Below are 12,899 nucleotides of genomic sequence, written 5' to 3' on the forward strand. Positions count from 1 at the left end.
TGGTGGAATAAAAAGCTCTTCCATAGTTGTTTCAAGAGAGATAAAGATAAAAGGTATATTTTATACTTGTTTAACCAAACAGCTTTCAGCTTTTCTACAGCTCACAGCCCACAGCAGCTTTTCCACAGCCCACAGCCCACAGCAGCTTTTTCCCACAGCCACAGCTCAACGCCTTAAGAAAGCAATAAGATCCAGGGATTGGAAAGGCTTCACGGGGACCAAAGCTTGTGACGAAACAAATCAGGCCCATCAAAAGCCCAATATGAGAAGAAACAAAGGCAGTCTAAGTACAGGCCCGTAAGGCCCAACAGCCCAGTAGTAATGTTACAAGGCGGCCTACTCGCTGACTTGTGTCCCTCCTGGCCTCCCGGCGGTGTGCCACCGAACGAGCTTGGGCTCTCTGGCTCTCCCCCCGCCTCCGTCTCCGCCTGACCGCCTCCGCCTCCACCTCCGCCCGCCCGCCCGCCCGCCCGCCCGCCGCACCCGTTCCCTTCCCGCGCACCGCGCACCGCGCGTCCCCCGAGCTCTCCCTCCTCCTGCTGCTGCTGGACGCGCGCCGGTCCGAGATCGTCGCGGCCCCGGGACCGAATTCCTCCTCTCCTCTCCTCCGGTAAGGAACCCTAGCTCTTCGCTTCGCTTCGCCTCGGTGGGTTTGTCCGCCAGGCGATCCGTTATCGTCCCGTTCCGTGGAATTCCGAGCCTCCTGCGCGGCGCAATCTGAGCCCGAACACTTGCTTCTCCCCCTCGTTTATTTGCAGCGCGTTCCTTTGCCGCGTCGGTCGATCCCAGCCGCCACCAAAAAGCAACGCAGCACCACGATGAAGCGCAAGCGTGGCCCCAAGCTGGCGCGCAAGAAGGCTGGTCCGGCGGAGTCCACCTCGCCGGATTCCGCGTCCAGTCCCAGCACGGAGGCGTCGGACAGCCCGCGAGACCAGGCGGAGGAGGATAATAATAATAATAACGCGCCGCCTGTCGTCGATGCGGGGGTAGCAGTGCCTGAACCACCGCCTCCTCCTCCTCCTCCTGCTCAACCTCAACCTTCTGAGCCACCTCGGAAGCCCAGCGCCACCGCGCCGGCTAATCCTCCTGCGGACATAACGTACAGCAGGCCCAAGGTGGGAGCTGTGTACGGCCGTGTGAAGCTCAAGTTCAAGTCGTCCAAGACGGTGGACTCGCCACTGCGCCATCAGCAGCAGCAGGATTCTTCGGAAGCTCAAGTGCCGCCTGCTGATGCTGGGAAATCGGAGAGCGCTGCTGTCCCTGAAGTAATCAAAAGAGCTGATGCAGAGAAGGCTGCGGTCATGATGGATGGGCAGCAAACAGACGGGCAGGGGTTGGAGTCGAGTGATGCGGATAAGGAGAAGGTGGCAAGGAAAGTAGGAGGCATTAAGATCAAGTTGGCGGGGCTGCCTTCTGTAGAAAACAGCACACCGGATCGGAAAGCCGATTCGGCAGATGGGCCTGCTCCGAGCAAGCAGGAAGCTCTTTTGGAAAGCAAAAAAATGGAGGATGTGGTGGAGCTGAGGAGCTCACAGGAGTCGGAAGAAAAGCAGTCTACTCCGGAACATCAGCGCAACGAGAAAGAGCTGGCTGCTGCACTTGAAGTGAGTAGAGTTCGGCTCACCTTTATTTGAGGTCTATTGAGATTTACCTATGAGAGATATGCTGAATCTGGATAATAAAGGTTATACTGAAACTCTGTTTGCACTTGTTTCTCAGGCTATTAAGAAAGTTATGAAGATGGACGCCGCTGATCCGTTCAATGTTCCAGTGGATCCTGTTGCATTAGAAATACCTGTGAGTATTTTGTGCTACACATTGCGGTTTCTTTCGTTTGAAATACACAACAACTCTTCATCTGTTAAGCATGGCTTGCCTGCCAGTGTGGCATGCCAGCAAGGGAAAATCTCCCTGCAAAACCACCCCAGGGGGTTAATTAAACGGTATTGACTAGATAAGGTGCACAATACCTGGTTTTTTAAGCTTCACCAAAGACTGTATGCCTTCCAGATGAAATGACCTATAGGCTATAACACATAGTAGTGTTATCCTTTGAGAAGTTATGGTAATACTATTGATCACTCAAGCTGTTTGTTCAGAACTTCAGATACAGTTTCCAATTCCCATATATGTGTATTCAATTTGTTGTTTTTCCCTTATCTCTCTGTCTTCTGGTGGGTTGACTGTGTTACATATATTGCTAATTCCATCCGCGAAGATCTAAATCTTGGGATAGTACATTCAATTTGTCTTTTCTTAGTACTAGTATCTGGACTTCTAGTATGTGATTGCTTATCTAACTAGGATGAAAGCTTCACCTTTTCTTATGACACTCGGAGCAAAACATTAGCAGGGTAGATTAACTTTCCTGTAACAACAGTCCTGCGTCCCAGGTGCATATTGTGATATATGGAACATAGATAAGAGGGTAAGGAAAGCTATTGCAACCTCAAATGTGGATAAGTTCACCTGCAGTTTTTGTTTTCCTTATGTTTATTAGATTTCTCTATTTATGTCTCCTAGCCTTTGTCTTAACCCAAGTACCTAGCTATATAAGCATAAGCATATACTTCTAGATCTACTGCTGTTGAAAATATGTCTTTTGCCTATTCGTATTTCGTTCACTTCACCTGTTTCCCAACCCTAACACATCTGAAACTTTGTAGGATTATTTTGATGTTATTGACACTCCTATGGATTTTGGCACAATATGTCAAAATTTGGAACGCGGTGACAAGTATATGAATTCGGAGGATGTATATAAGGATGTGCAATTCATATGGGATAACTGTATCAAGTACAACAGTAAAGGCGATTACATAATTGAGCTTATGAAACGGGTCAAGAAGGGCTTCATGAAATATTGGTTGGCCGCTGGCTTGTATTCTGATGTGCCAGACAGCGGTATGTATTGGATATCTGACAGCTATCGTCATTTGTCCTTAATTTACTTCTGTTCAATGTTTGACTTGGTCATGGTTTTTGAGGCGCTGTGGCGAGGCGCGGCGCCCGACCCCCCTCACAACACCTAGGCGTTTATGGCGGACGCTTAGGAGACGCCATACACACATTTTAGGCGCCATGAAGGCGTTGTGTAGGCTAGAATTTTAGATACTATATGGCAGCACATACATACCTTGTTTGTTCCCAATTCTTGAGCCCAGCACATACTAATACTAGTGCAGCTAAGAACAGAGTACACGCACAAGTCCAGCTAAGAGCAGAGTACAAGCACCAGTCCATGAGCAGATCAGAGTACAAGCACCAGTCCATGAGCAGAGGCAGAGCAAATAAATACAAAAAGTGGCAGGTCTCTGGGAGATTTGGGAGACCAGAACAGAGGCGGCAGCAGGGAGCTGGGAGATTTGGGGGACCAGAACAGAGGCGGCAGGGGGCTGGGATATTTGGGGGAGCAGAACAGAGGAGGTGGCAGGGGGCTGGGGGATTTGGGGAACCAGAATAGAGGTGGCAGGGGGCGTACGCACTTACCAGGCAGACGGGCGGCAGGTGCAGACGGGCGACGGCGACAGAGATTCGAAGCAGGCAGGCTGGTGCGGTGCGAACGGTCCGACGGCGTCAGGCACTTAGGCTGGCCAGCAGCAGGTGCGTCCGGCTGGTGGTGACAGCAACCCAGAGGAGCAGCCTAGCGGAGACGCAGAGCCGCCGTCGCCGCCAAGAGCTCCAGGTCCACCTGCTGCCTTCTCTTTTCCTCTCTCCCTCTCTCCGTGAAGTTGCGCGCACCCGCACTAGATGTCTCCGAGTGGTCGATTTCCCGCTCGAAGAGCATATATGCAGCAATTCCCACCCTTTTCCCTTGTGGCGCGGACGACTCCCACCAAATTTTCACGCTCAACACCCCACACAGATTTGTTTCTGGCATCTGCCACAGTCTTATAGGCGTCCGCCCGACACCATTCCCCGCCTAGGCGACGCCTAATTGTGTAAGGCGGACGCCATATGCGCGGAGGTCGTGGCGACCGCAGTGCCCAGAACCCGTAGCACGACGACTCATAAACCATGGACTTGATTCGATTCTTGTCAACTGCTACTATTTCAACTTTCAAGTAGTGTACAAATGAGATCTTTTGTATATGTCATCCATGTCTATTTTATCATTGATTCATTTGCAGGACATTTATGTTTTATTTTAAAATAATTCAGTGAGCAGTGAGGATAACAAGCTTATTGCATCATGTACATCTAATGTGCATGCAGCCAGAACTTTTTTTGGAACTTTTGGATTATAATAATGAACTAAAGATGCGATCATTGCACTGTCCTTAAGCATTTCGTTGCAATGGAAAACTATTCTTACACATAACTGTCATTCATTTCGACCCATATATAATTTTGCTTTTACCTTTACATGTGCATCTGTTCAAATATATGATTTACCCAGATGTTGTGTAGGCGGCAATGACAACACTGGTGATGAGGATGCCAAAGGCCACTCAAAAAGCAAGGCTAAGAACAAAAGGCGACGCCCAGGGTATGGCATTAATCTATCCTGGCAGCTGCATGCAGTTTTTCTTAATCTATCCTAGAAGCAAAACTATCATGCAGCGAAGCTGATGTGCCATGCAACTTCAGCACGCATATAGATTGGGACAATGATGTATTGTGTTACTGTTAGAGAGGTTGGAATTTAAGGCGAATATTAGACGGGGAAAAAAGATGACCCACCCCATTAAAGCACATGCTAGGCATTCTGCAACGTTAACACTTTGATAGGTTATAACTTACCCTTTTAGTCTTATATTATGCCAAATGCTGGTATGGAATTTTCAATTTGGTTTTGGGATGCTTATGCATGATATTTAGTTCCTTGTAAAGTCTTGGTTCCTGGTGGTGCGATCTGCAACACCATCCCATCACATGAAACCAGCAACTTTCAACAGCAACATCATCGGGAAAATTCTAGTGTTTGTGTTTCTAAGAGGAATAACTATTACATGCTCTTAGTGTTTAGTAGTGATGGTCTAAATCAAAACTCTCTTCAGAGAGTACTGGTTCGGTGGCCAACTAACATGTTGCAAGAGAGTATAGGCTGGCTATGTAACAGGTTTATTTGATCCAATATCAGAAATGCAAATGGAATAGCACTGAAAGACCTTGAAGAGATGAACAGTTTCAGAAGAGATGCATGATTTCTCATATGATCTTTGAATAACCCAGTTTTCCACTTATTCTTAACTAAATAGCTAGCCGATATGCACATGAGGGCAGTGTCACCTGTCTGCAGTGTACTTTCCTTTCATTTTTTTCCTTTTCTTTAGGAGAATTAGTAGGAAGGCACTATTGACTATATTGTTTGGTGTTCTTACATGGTGTGTTTGAATGCAGGAACGATCGCCACAAAAGTGACTGCATATGTGCTGTTTGTCAAGTTACAAGGCGTAAGAAAGAAAGGGATGAAATATTGGCTATTATAGATAATGAAACTGCTGCAATGGATAGTAACACTTCTGAGCAGCATGACATGGAGGTTAGCTTGCACATCTACATCCTTTTATCTCTTTTGTTATGCTTTTTGGTCAAGGGTCTTCCCAAATGTGCGTTAGTTTTATTTCTCCATGTTTCTGTTGTCATTTTGGTGTTCTGATAGACTCATGTAACACTGTTTTCAATTGAACAACCATGCCTCTATTATCTGCAACTCTTTGTCGCTAACATCAAAGTTGTATACTCATATTACAGTGTGTTCAATGGAATAAGCATGCCTCTGCTGTCTGCAACTTTCTATTTCTGAAAAACTCGACCAACCTAGGAGAAACTAGGTGGCTTTTTAATTAAGAAGAAATAGGCACCCAAATTCACCAATTTTCTGTTTCTATCTTTCTGAAATCTGAACATCAAAGTAATGTATACATATAAAGATGATGCTTGGTATGTATTACATCTGTTTGGATTGTTCCAAGTATCATTTTTGGCTTTGAAGCTTTTCTCACTGTATACTTAGTCATGGCACAATCGATGTTTTTTTACTCTCTGTACTACATATTGTGATGTTCTTATTCTCAGAGTCTGAAGGACTAGAGGTGTTTTCAAGCATGCAGGCTATCTTGACCTTGAGCTAATATATGCTTTGCATGTCAGGGAAACTCTGGTGGTAATAATCTTGGTAATCATGACACTTGCTCTAGCCAGGAGCAACCGTCACAAACTTATGTGTACAAAGAGACATCAGAAGCAAATGATTCTGGGATTCGGATGGAAGATGTTGGAAAGTTCTCCATTGATCAGACATCTAGTTTTCCGCTTCCTGACTATGAAGACGAGGGTTCCAGACAATACTCGGAGGAAAAAGGACAGGCTGAGTATAGATATATGAACAGTAACGAAGAGCACAGCCCCACTGGCACTCAGCCTAACGAGTACTCTGATGTTGAGCATCACCAGCAAAAGGTAACTGTAGCCAGACTTCCTGGACGTCCTCAGCATTTGTTTCCATGTATATCTTGCCATTATTATTTGATAATATGCTAGGATTAGTAGAGGCAAAAAAGTTGTATATAAGCTATATTGCTTAGTGGTTGGGATCAATTGATTAACAGTTTGACTTCATTCCTCATCTTGTCCTATGTCTGCTCGAGTGTCACCTGGGCAATTTGGTTTTGGTCCCACTCACATGCCCTGTCGGTACACCTGTTAGTGGCTTACTGTCTCTGCTGTTTCTCTTTGTATGACCCACAAATCTTAAGTAGTACCAGAGGCAATCAGTATAGTGGGCACAAAATCATTGTTGCATGCCTATGATTCTACGGAATAGGTTAAGCTCACTTTTGTGTCATGTCATCACAGGGACAGACAGAGACCAGCCAAGAGGTTGAAATGGAGGAGGATTATCCTATGCAGCAGAACCCTTCATTCCTTCAACTCTGCGCGAGCCTCTTCCCCAGCAACGGGAGCACCACTTTCAGGGTGCGACATTCCCTGTTCCGTCTGCGACGCCGAGCTCCGGTGAAGGAGAGCCCTCTGCATGTAGCCATGGCGGCCATAATGAAGCGTTAGGAATTTCTCAGCTTTGGTTTCGTGTGAAGAGAAGCTACAGGCAGCGGCGCTGACTTTTGGCAAAGCTGTACCCTGAAGACATGGAAGCTGGTTGGAATGTTGAAGCTGATTAGTCTATACATACATGTGGGTGCGAGATTAGTTGAGGCCTGCCCATCCCTGTAGGCTGCATATAGGATTCAGAATTCTGTTTGTTTTTTTTCTATGAGGCTAATTGTGATAGCCACATGTTAAGTCCATTGCTTGCCGCCCTGGAATAGGGCTGGCCTGATGAAACACCCTCCCTTATAATTTGATGATCAGGGTTTGTTTATTGCCTGGGCAAATTCTTCTCCCCAACTGCTCACCTGACCAGAGAAAAAAGAGACGCTCTTTGCCCAAACAGAAGATCAACTGGGATACATACATGATTGACAATCCAGACTTGAATATTTGCTGTGAATATTATTAACACATTCCGGAATCAGTCGGGTTCTAAACCTGTCACCTACTCCTGTGAATGTGAGGTGCCTTGAGAGTTGAGACTAGTAGTGCATTATTATGATGATATGAATGGCGCATGGGCATGTGGCACATCCTGTATGGCCTGGCCATGGCATCTCTCTGATTCAGAAGTGATCACTGATACACAAAAGCCTCTGCTCATCGCTTTACGCTTGTCGTTTGATATGATATGCACCTGTATGGTAAGAACCTAACCTAACCTTGATCAGTGATGCTTTTGCTGCTTTGGTTGGCAGCGCACAGTGAAGACGAAATCTGTGCCACCCCCATTCTTGAAGGATGTTTAAGCATCCCGGGTAATCTTTGCTGAATGACTTTTTTTTGCCGTAATAACTTTTGGCAGTACAGGTTGTTCCCTTCTTGAGTAAGTGAGCTGTAAACCTAACCAACCTCGAGTGTACTGCAGGCAAGTAGGTGGAGTACGCCTGTTCCAAGCCTTTCTAACCCAACTGCCAATGCAGACCCTTGTTGGGAATGAATGGTTGCTCGTGGAATGGAACAAAGAGCTTGCATGTGTGTACGTGTGTCTGACAAGTTCTTCCTCCTAGTAGGTTTTTCTTTGGTCCTTCTGATGACACGAGAAAGAATCGAAAAGAGTAAGAACTGCAGAATGGGGAAATGAAATCCGTGTTGATCCAGAAACTGGCTGGCGAGTGGTCTGAAGGGAAGAGAAGATGGGAGAAGAGGAGGCAGACAAAAATTGAGAGCATCAGCAGGGCACTCTTCTCCATTGACACTTGAATTTGAACGGACCAAGTCAAGTCTACCTAACCAATCCCAAAACCTGCAACCTCGCCGGCCTCCCTCCCTCATCATGAGCTCATCATCTCTGGAGCCTGGAGTAGCCGTTTTTTTATCTTTAATTAGAGAAAAAAGGAAAAAGAAGAAGAAATGTTAGGAAAAAAAATCCACGGAAACGCGTTTCTTTCCCTGCAATGCCGGGCACCTTAGAAAGAAACAAAAAGCGATATCCAAGCAAAAGCCAGCGCACCCACTCTCCCTCCTCTCCCGTCCCCGTCGATTCCCGATACCCCGATTCCTTCCTCCTCGCTCGCGTACCGTCGCCGTCCACCGCGGCAGGGCAAGCAACGGCTGCCTCGCGCGCTCATGTCGTCTTCTCCCTCCGGGTGCCGCCAATGTCTAGCCATGCCCACGCCGGCCACCGGCCGTCGTCTTTTCCTCCTGAGGAGAACGAGAACGAGCACGAGCACGAAGCTTCTTTACCTCCTCGTCCTCCTCGTCGCCGTCGTCCTGATCGTCGACGTGTGCACGGCGTCGCGGCAGTTCTCCACGGTGGCCATCTCGCACGCACCCAACGCCACGCTCGTCTGCGCGCTCGTCACCAGCAGCGCCGCCGATGACGCGGGGGTCACCAGGCTCCAAGCTGCACTGCACCTCGCACCCCGACGGCCAGCAGTTCGTGTACCCCTCCGCGGACATCCCCTACAACGCTATCGTGGCCGGGACCGACTTCCTGTGCGGCCTCATGGCGCCGCTGGGCGGCCACGCCGCCATGCGCTGGTGGTCCTTCTCCGAGGAGTTCGCCGCCAACCGGTCCCGCCCCGTCGGCCGCCGCCTCTACTGGGGCCCCTCACTCCGCTCGCTCAACGCCGGGGGATCCCACGTCTGCGGCCTCTCCGACGACCACGACCCCACATGCTGGGAGTGGCCGCACCTTGACCTCCGCAAAGGCCTCGACTTCTCCCGCATCGCGCTGGGCCACGACTTCCTCTGCGGCATCGACAAAGCGCGACAACACCAGCATGAGCTGCTTCGGCGGCATGACGGCGCCGTCGCTGACGCCCACGCCCGCGGCCTTCAAGACCGTCGCCGCCGGACACCTCCACGCATGCGCCGTCGACGCCGAGGGCGGCTTCGGCTGCTGGGGCGACGGCGACGTCCCGGACGTGCCGGCGCACGAGCTGCCGGGTGACATGCTCGCCATGGCGCTCGGCAACGACACCACCTGCATCCTCTCCGGCAGCGGCCAGGTCCAGTGCTGGGGCGCCGTCCAGGTGCCGGACCAGTACAGGAACACTAATTTCCTTGCCATCGAGGCCGACGGCGACGCGGTGTGCGGGATCCTCAAGAGCAACTACTCCGTCGCGTGCTGGGGGAGGACCGACCGCTTCGGCAGCGGCGGCAGCCTGGTCTACAACAGCACCATGCCCGGCGCCTGCGCTCCCAAGAAGACCTGCCCCTGCGACATCATCTCCGGCTCCGGCGCGCTCTGCGGCACCGGCGGCGCCGAGGACGGCGAGGAGCTCGCCATCTGCCAGTCCTGCCCGTTGCGGCTGAACGCTTCCAGGATCCTCATTGCCAACGGGAGGGAGGTATCGGCAACCGGAGACGACAGCGGGAAGAAGAAGGCCAAGACCCTGACCGTCGCGCTCAGCGTGGGCGGCGTCGGCGCCGCGGTGCTCGCGGTGGCTGCGGTGGCGCTCTACCTCGTGGCGTACAGGAAGCGGAACAACAACAAGAAGACGCTGACGCTGCGTCTCGGGGAGTCGTCGTCGCGGCGGCTGTGCCGTGACGTGGAGGCCATGGTCATGCCGGTTCCGCAGGTCTCGCCGCTGCGGCCGGCGCGGCCGCTCGGGTGCGAGGAGTTCACGCTCCGGGACCTGTCGCGCATCACCGACGGCTTCTCGGAGGAGAAGAAGATCGGGAGTGGCAGCTTCGGTTCGGTGTACCGCGCCAAGCTCCCCGACGGGCGCGAGGTGGCCATCAAGCGTGCGGAGCGCAGCGGCAGCGGCGGCCGGCGGCGGCGTCGCTTCGACGCGGAGCGCGCGTTCCGCGCGGAGCTCCGGTTGCTGTCGCGCGTGAACCACCGCAACCTGGTGCAGCTGCTGGGCTTCTGCGAGGAGCGCGGCGAGCGCATGCCTGTTGTTCGAGTTCATGCCCCACGGCGCGCTCCACGACCACCTCCACGGCAGCAGCAGCAGCAGCCGGGTACTCGCCGCTGTTCGCGTCGTGGGAGGCGCGGCTCCGGGTGGCGCTGGACGCGGCGCGCGGCGTGGAGTACCTGCATTGCTACGCCGTGCCGGCCATCATCCACCGCGACGTGAAGCCGTCCAACATCCTGCTCGACGGCGAGTGGACGGCCAAGGTGTCGGACTTCGGGCTGTCGCTGGCCAGCGGCAGCACGGCGGCGGCCGCCGCCGCGTCGTCGTCCACCACGGCCGGCACGGTGGGGTACATCGACCCGGAGTACTACCGGCTGCAGGAGCTGACGGAGCGGAGCGACGTGTACAGCTTCGGCGTGGTGCTGCTGGAGCTCGTCACCGGCCGCAAGGCCATCCACCGGACGAGCCAGGACGGCAGCGGGTCGCCCCGGAACGTGATCGAGTTCGCCGTGCCGGCGGTCGAGACGGGAAACATCACGAGGATCCTCGACGAGCGCGTGCCGCCGCCGCGCGGGCACGAGGTGGAGGCGGTGGCGCGCGTCGCCAAGATCGCCTCGGAGTGCGTCCGGCCACGGGGCCGCGCGAGGCCCGTCATGTCCGAGGTGGTGGCGGAGCTGGAGTGGGCCGTCACTCTGTGCGAGGAGTCCGTCGTGGCCGGCGCCGCCGCGGCCGCCGGCGGGCAGAACAGCTCCCGGCACGGCGGCTCCGACCTGTCCCGGTCGCGGTCGCGCTCCGAGTCCGACGATCCGAGCCCGTTCCACACCCGCGAACTCGGCTTCGGCTTCGGCTTCGGCCTCGGCTCGAGCCGACCCATCACCCATGGCAGGTCTCACTCAACAATGTAAAATCATGTTTTTTGTCTTTTTTTTCCACGGTTGGTATACATACATAGGCTGAATTAGTTGATGTCCATAAATTTTTTTAATTTTTAAAAGGAAAAAAAAACAGAGAGGGAGAAAAGTTCTTCGGATGGATCGTTTCTTATATGAATTGTTCCTAATTTAAAGTTTTGAGTTGTATAGATGAGAAAAAATCTCAGTGAGTGTTTGACCAAATCTGACATGTAGTATGTAGAGGAGAAGGGATTGGAGATGTGGGGGAGGTGTAAGTAGGGGAGAAAGAAAGAAGCTAATTTTTGTTTATTTATATATATATATTTTTTTTCTTGGGGGTTGGTAGACGGGTTAGAGAGAAGAAGATACAGCTGTGACTTGTGAGGTGTGGAGATGTAACAACTGTACTTAACTCAACCAACTGGTGTTAAACAATCACACATTTGGAATGGGTTCAATCATCAGACGTACAATCATTTGATTTGATTGATTCTCTGACAGGTGTATTGTTCGTTTCTCTTATAATCCGTTTTTTTCAGTTTGTTTTTTAGCTAGAACAGTATTTTTTCTCTCACAACAAATCAGCCGGAATAGTATTTTGGCTTGTTTTTTCAGCGAAGCGAACGGGGCCAATGCTTTGCTGTTCCTTAACATTTCTACTAGCAAATAGTTGTTCTGCATGCTCCATATAAATTTGATCTTCTCTTGCAAAAAGAAAAGAGAGAAAATCTTTTAGCTTAATTATTTCCTGCCTTGAATCCTAAATAATTTTTTTGAGGAAACTTGTAACTTATTAATTCCACTTATTTGAATAGGGTTGTCCAAGTGTTTTTTTTTGTTTCCACCGTACGATATTCTTGCTTACAAGAATGCCATAACTAATGAGATTTTTTTTTAGTAGGATGACAATAACGTTGTTTTTTTGTCAACAATAATAAAATAGTAAGAGGGTGGGAAATGGGAACGGGCGAACGGCTCCATTTATTAGTGTTTGTTTGGAGAAGCTAGCAATCCCCATCAACCTTTAGGCCAGTCTTAATGAGAGTTTCATAGAGTTTTATTTGCATTAAATAGGTTATCACATAGGTATTTTTGATGACTTGACAATGTATTTTAAGAAGAGAGAGAAGATGATGAAACTCTCTTAACACGATTACTGACTCTCTATGAGTCGTAAAATTAAATACCTATGAAACTCCAGAATGAAACTGTGAATTGAAAGTGTTTGTTTCATCCGAGTTTTATTTCATTGTATATGGCATGACAGTCTCGAAAACAGCGTCATAAAGCGACTATCCACTGAGACTGGCTTTACGTATTGAAAATGTCTGAGGTAGAAAATATCAGTTCATTTCTCACTCCAATCTACATGGATTGAGAGTGATTAAGTCTACCAAACAACGTACTACACTTTTGTCCCTAAAAGGATGCAATTATGGGTTGCGTGCTAGTTAAAAGGATGCAACTATGAGTAGTATTCATATTTATGACTCCAAATTAATTTATTAATTTCATAGTTAATCTAATGATATTTGTTTATATTATAAATAGTTATACTTTTTTATCTACAATTGGTCAAACTTGATATACTAAAACATGACGATATTGTTTCAGAATTGCATTCTTTTGGGGACGGAGGGAGTATATA

At 49.8% G+C, this 12,899-nt stretch overlaps 1 protein-coding gene and 1 pseudogene across 1 annotated transcript; both read left to right on the forward strand.

Moving 5' to 3' along the window:
* The first annotated feature begins 451 nt into the window (after positions 1 to 451).
* LOC136501281 (uncharacterized) lies at positions 452 to 7,324 on the forward strand. The gene is made up of 8 exons (XM_066496784.1): positions 452 to 610; positions 759 to 1,604; positions 1,720 to 1,797; positions 2,667 to 2,904; positions 4,411 to 4,489; positions 5,344 to 5,485; positions 6,097 to 6,405; positions 6,802 to 7,324. The coding sequence occupies exons 2-8, from the start codon at positions 819 to 821 to the stop codon at positions 7,009 to 7,011; spliced, it is 1,842 nt and encodes a 613-aa protein (XP_066352881.1). The 5' UTR covers positions 452 to 610; positions 759 to 818; the 3' UTR covers positions 7,012 to 7,324.
* Positions 7,325 to 8,435: 1,111 nt separating this feature from the next.
* Positions 8,436 to 11,638, forward strand: LOC136500780 (serine/threonine-protein kinase-like protein CCR4; annotated as a pseudogene).
* Positions 11,639 to 12,899: the final 1,261 nt, after the last annotated feature.

This window comes from Miscanthus floridulus, chromosome 13 (assembly GCF_019320115.1).
Source record: "Miscanthus floridulus cultivar M001 chromosome 13, ASM1932011v1, whole genome shotgun sequence".
In the NCBI taxonomy this organism is placed as follows: Eukaryota; Viridiplantae; Streptophyta; class Magnoliopsida; order Poales; family Poaceae; genus Miscanthus; species Miscanthus floridulus.

Excerpts from the sequence above, each read along its gene's own strand:
- LOC136501281 (XM_066496784.1), top strand. The coding sequence starts at position 819 with ATGAAGCGCAAGCGTGGCCCCAAGCTGGCGCGCAAGAAGGCTGGTCCG. Across the intron at positions 1,798-2,666 it reads CTGTTGCATTAGAAATACCT|GATTATTTTGATGTTATTGA; the intron begins GTGAGTATTTTG and ends GAAACTTTGTAG. Across the intron at positions 5,486-6,096 it reads CTGAGCAGCATGACATGGAG|GGAAACTCTGGTGGTAATAA; the intron begins GTTAGCTTGCAC and ends TTTGCATGTCAG.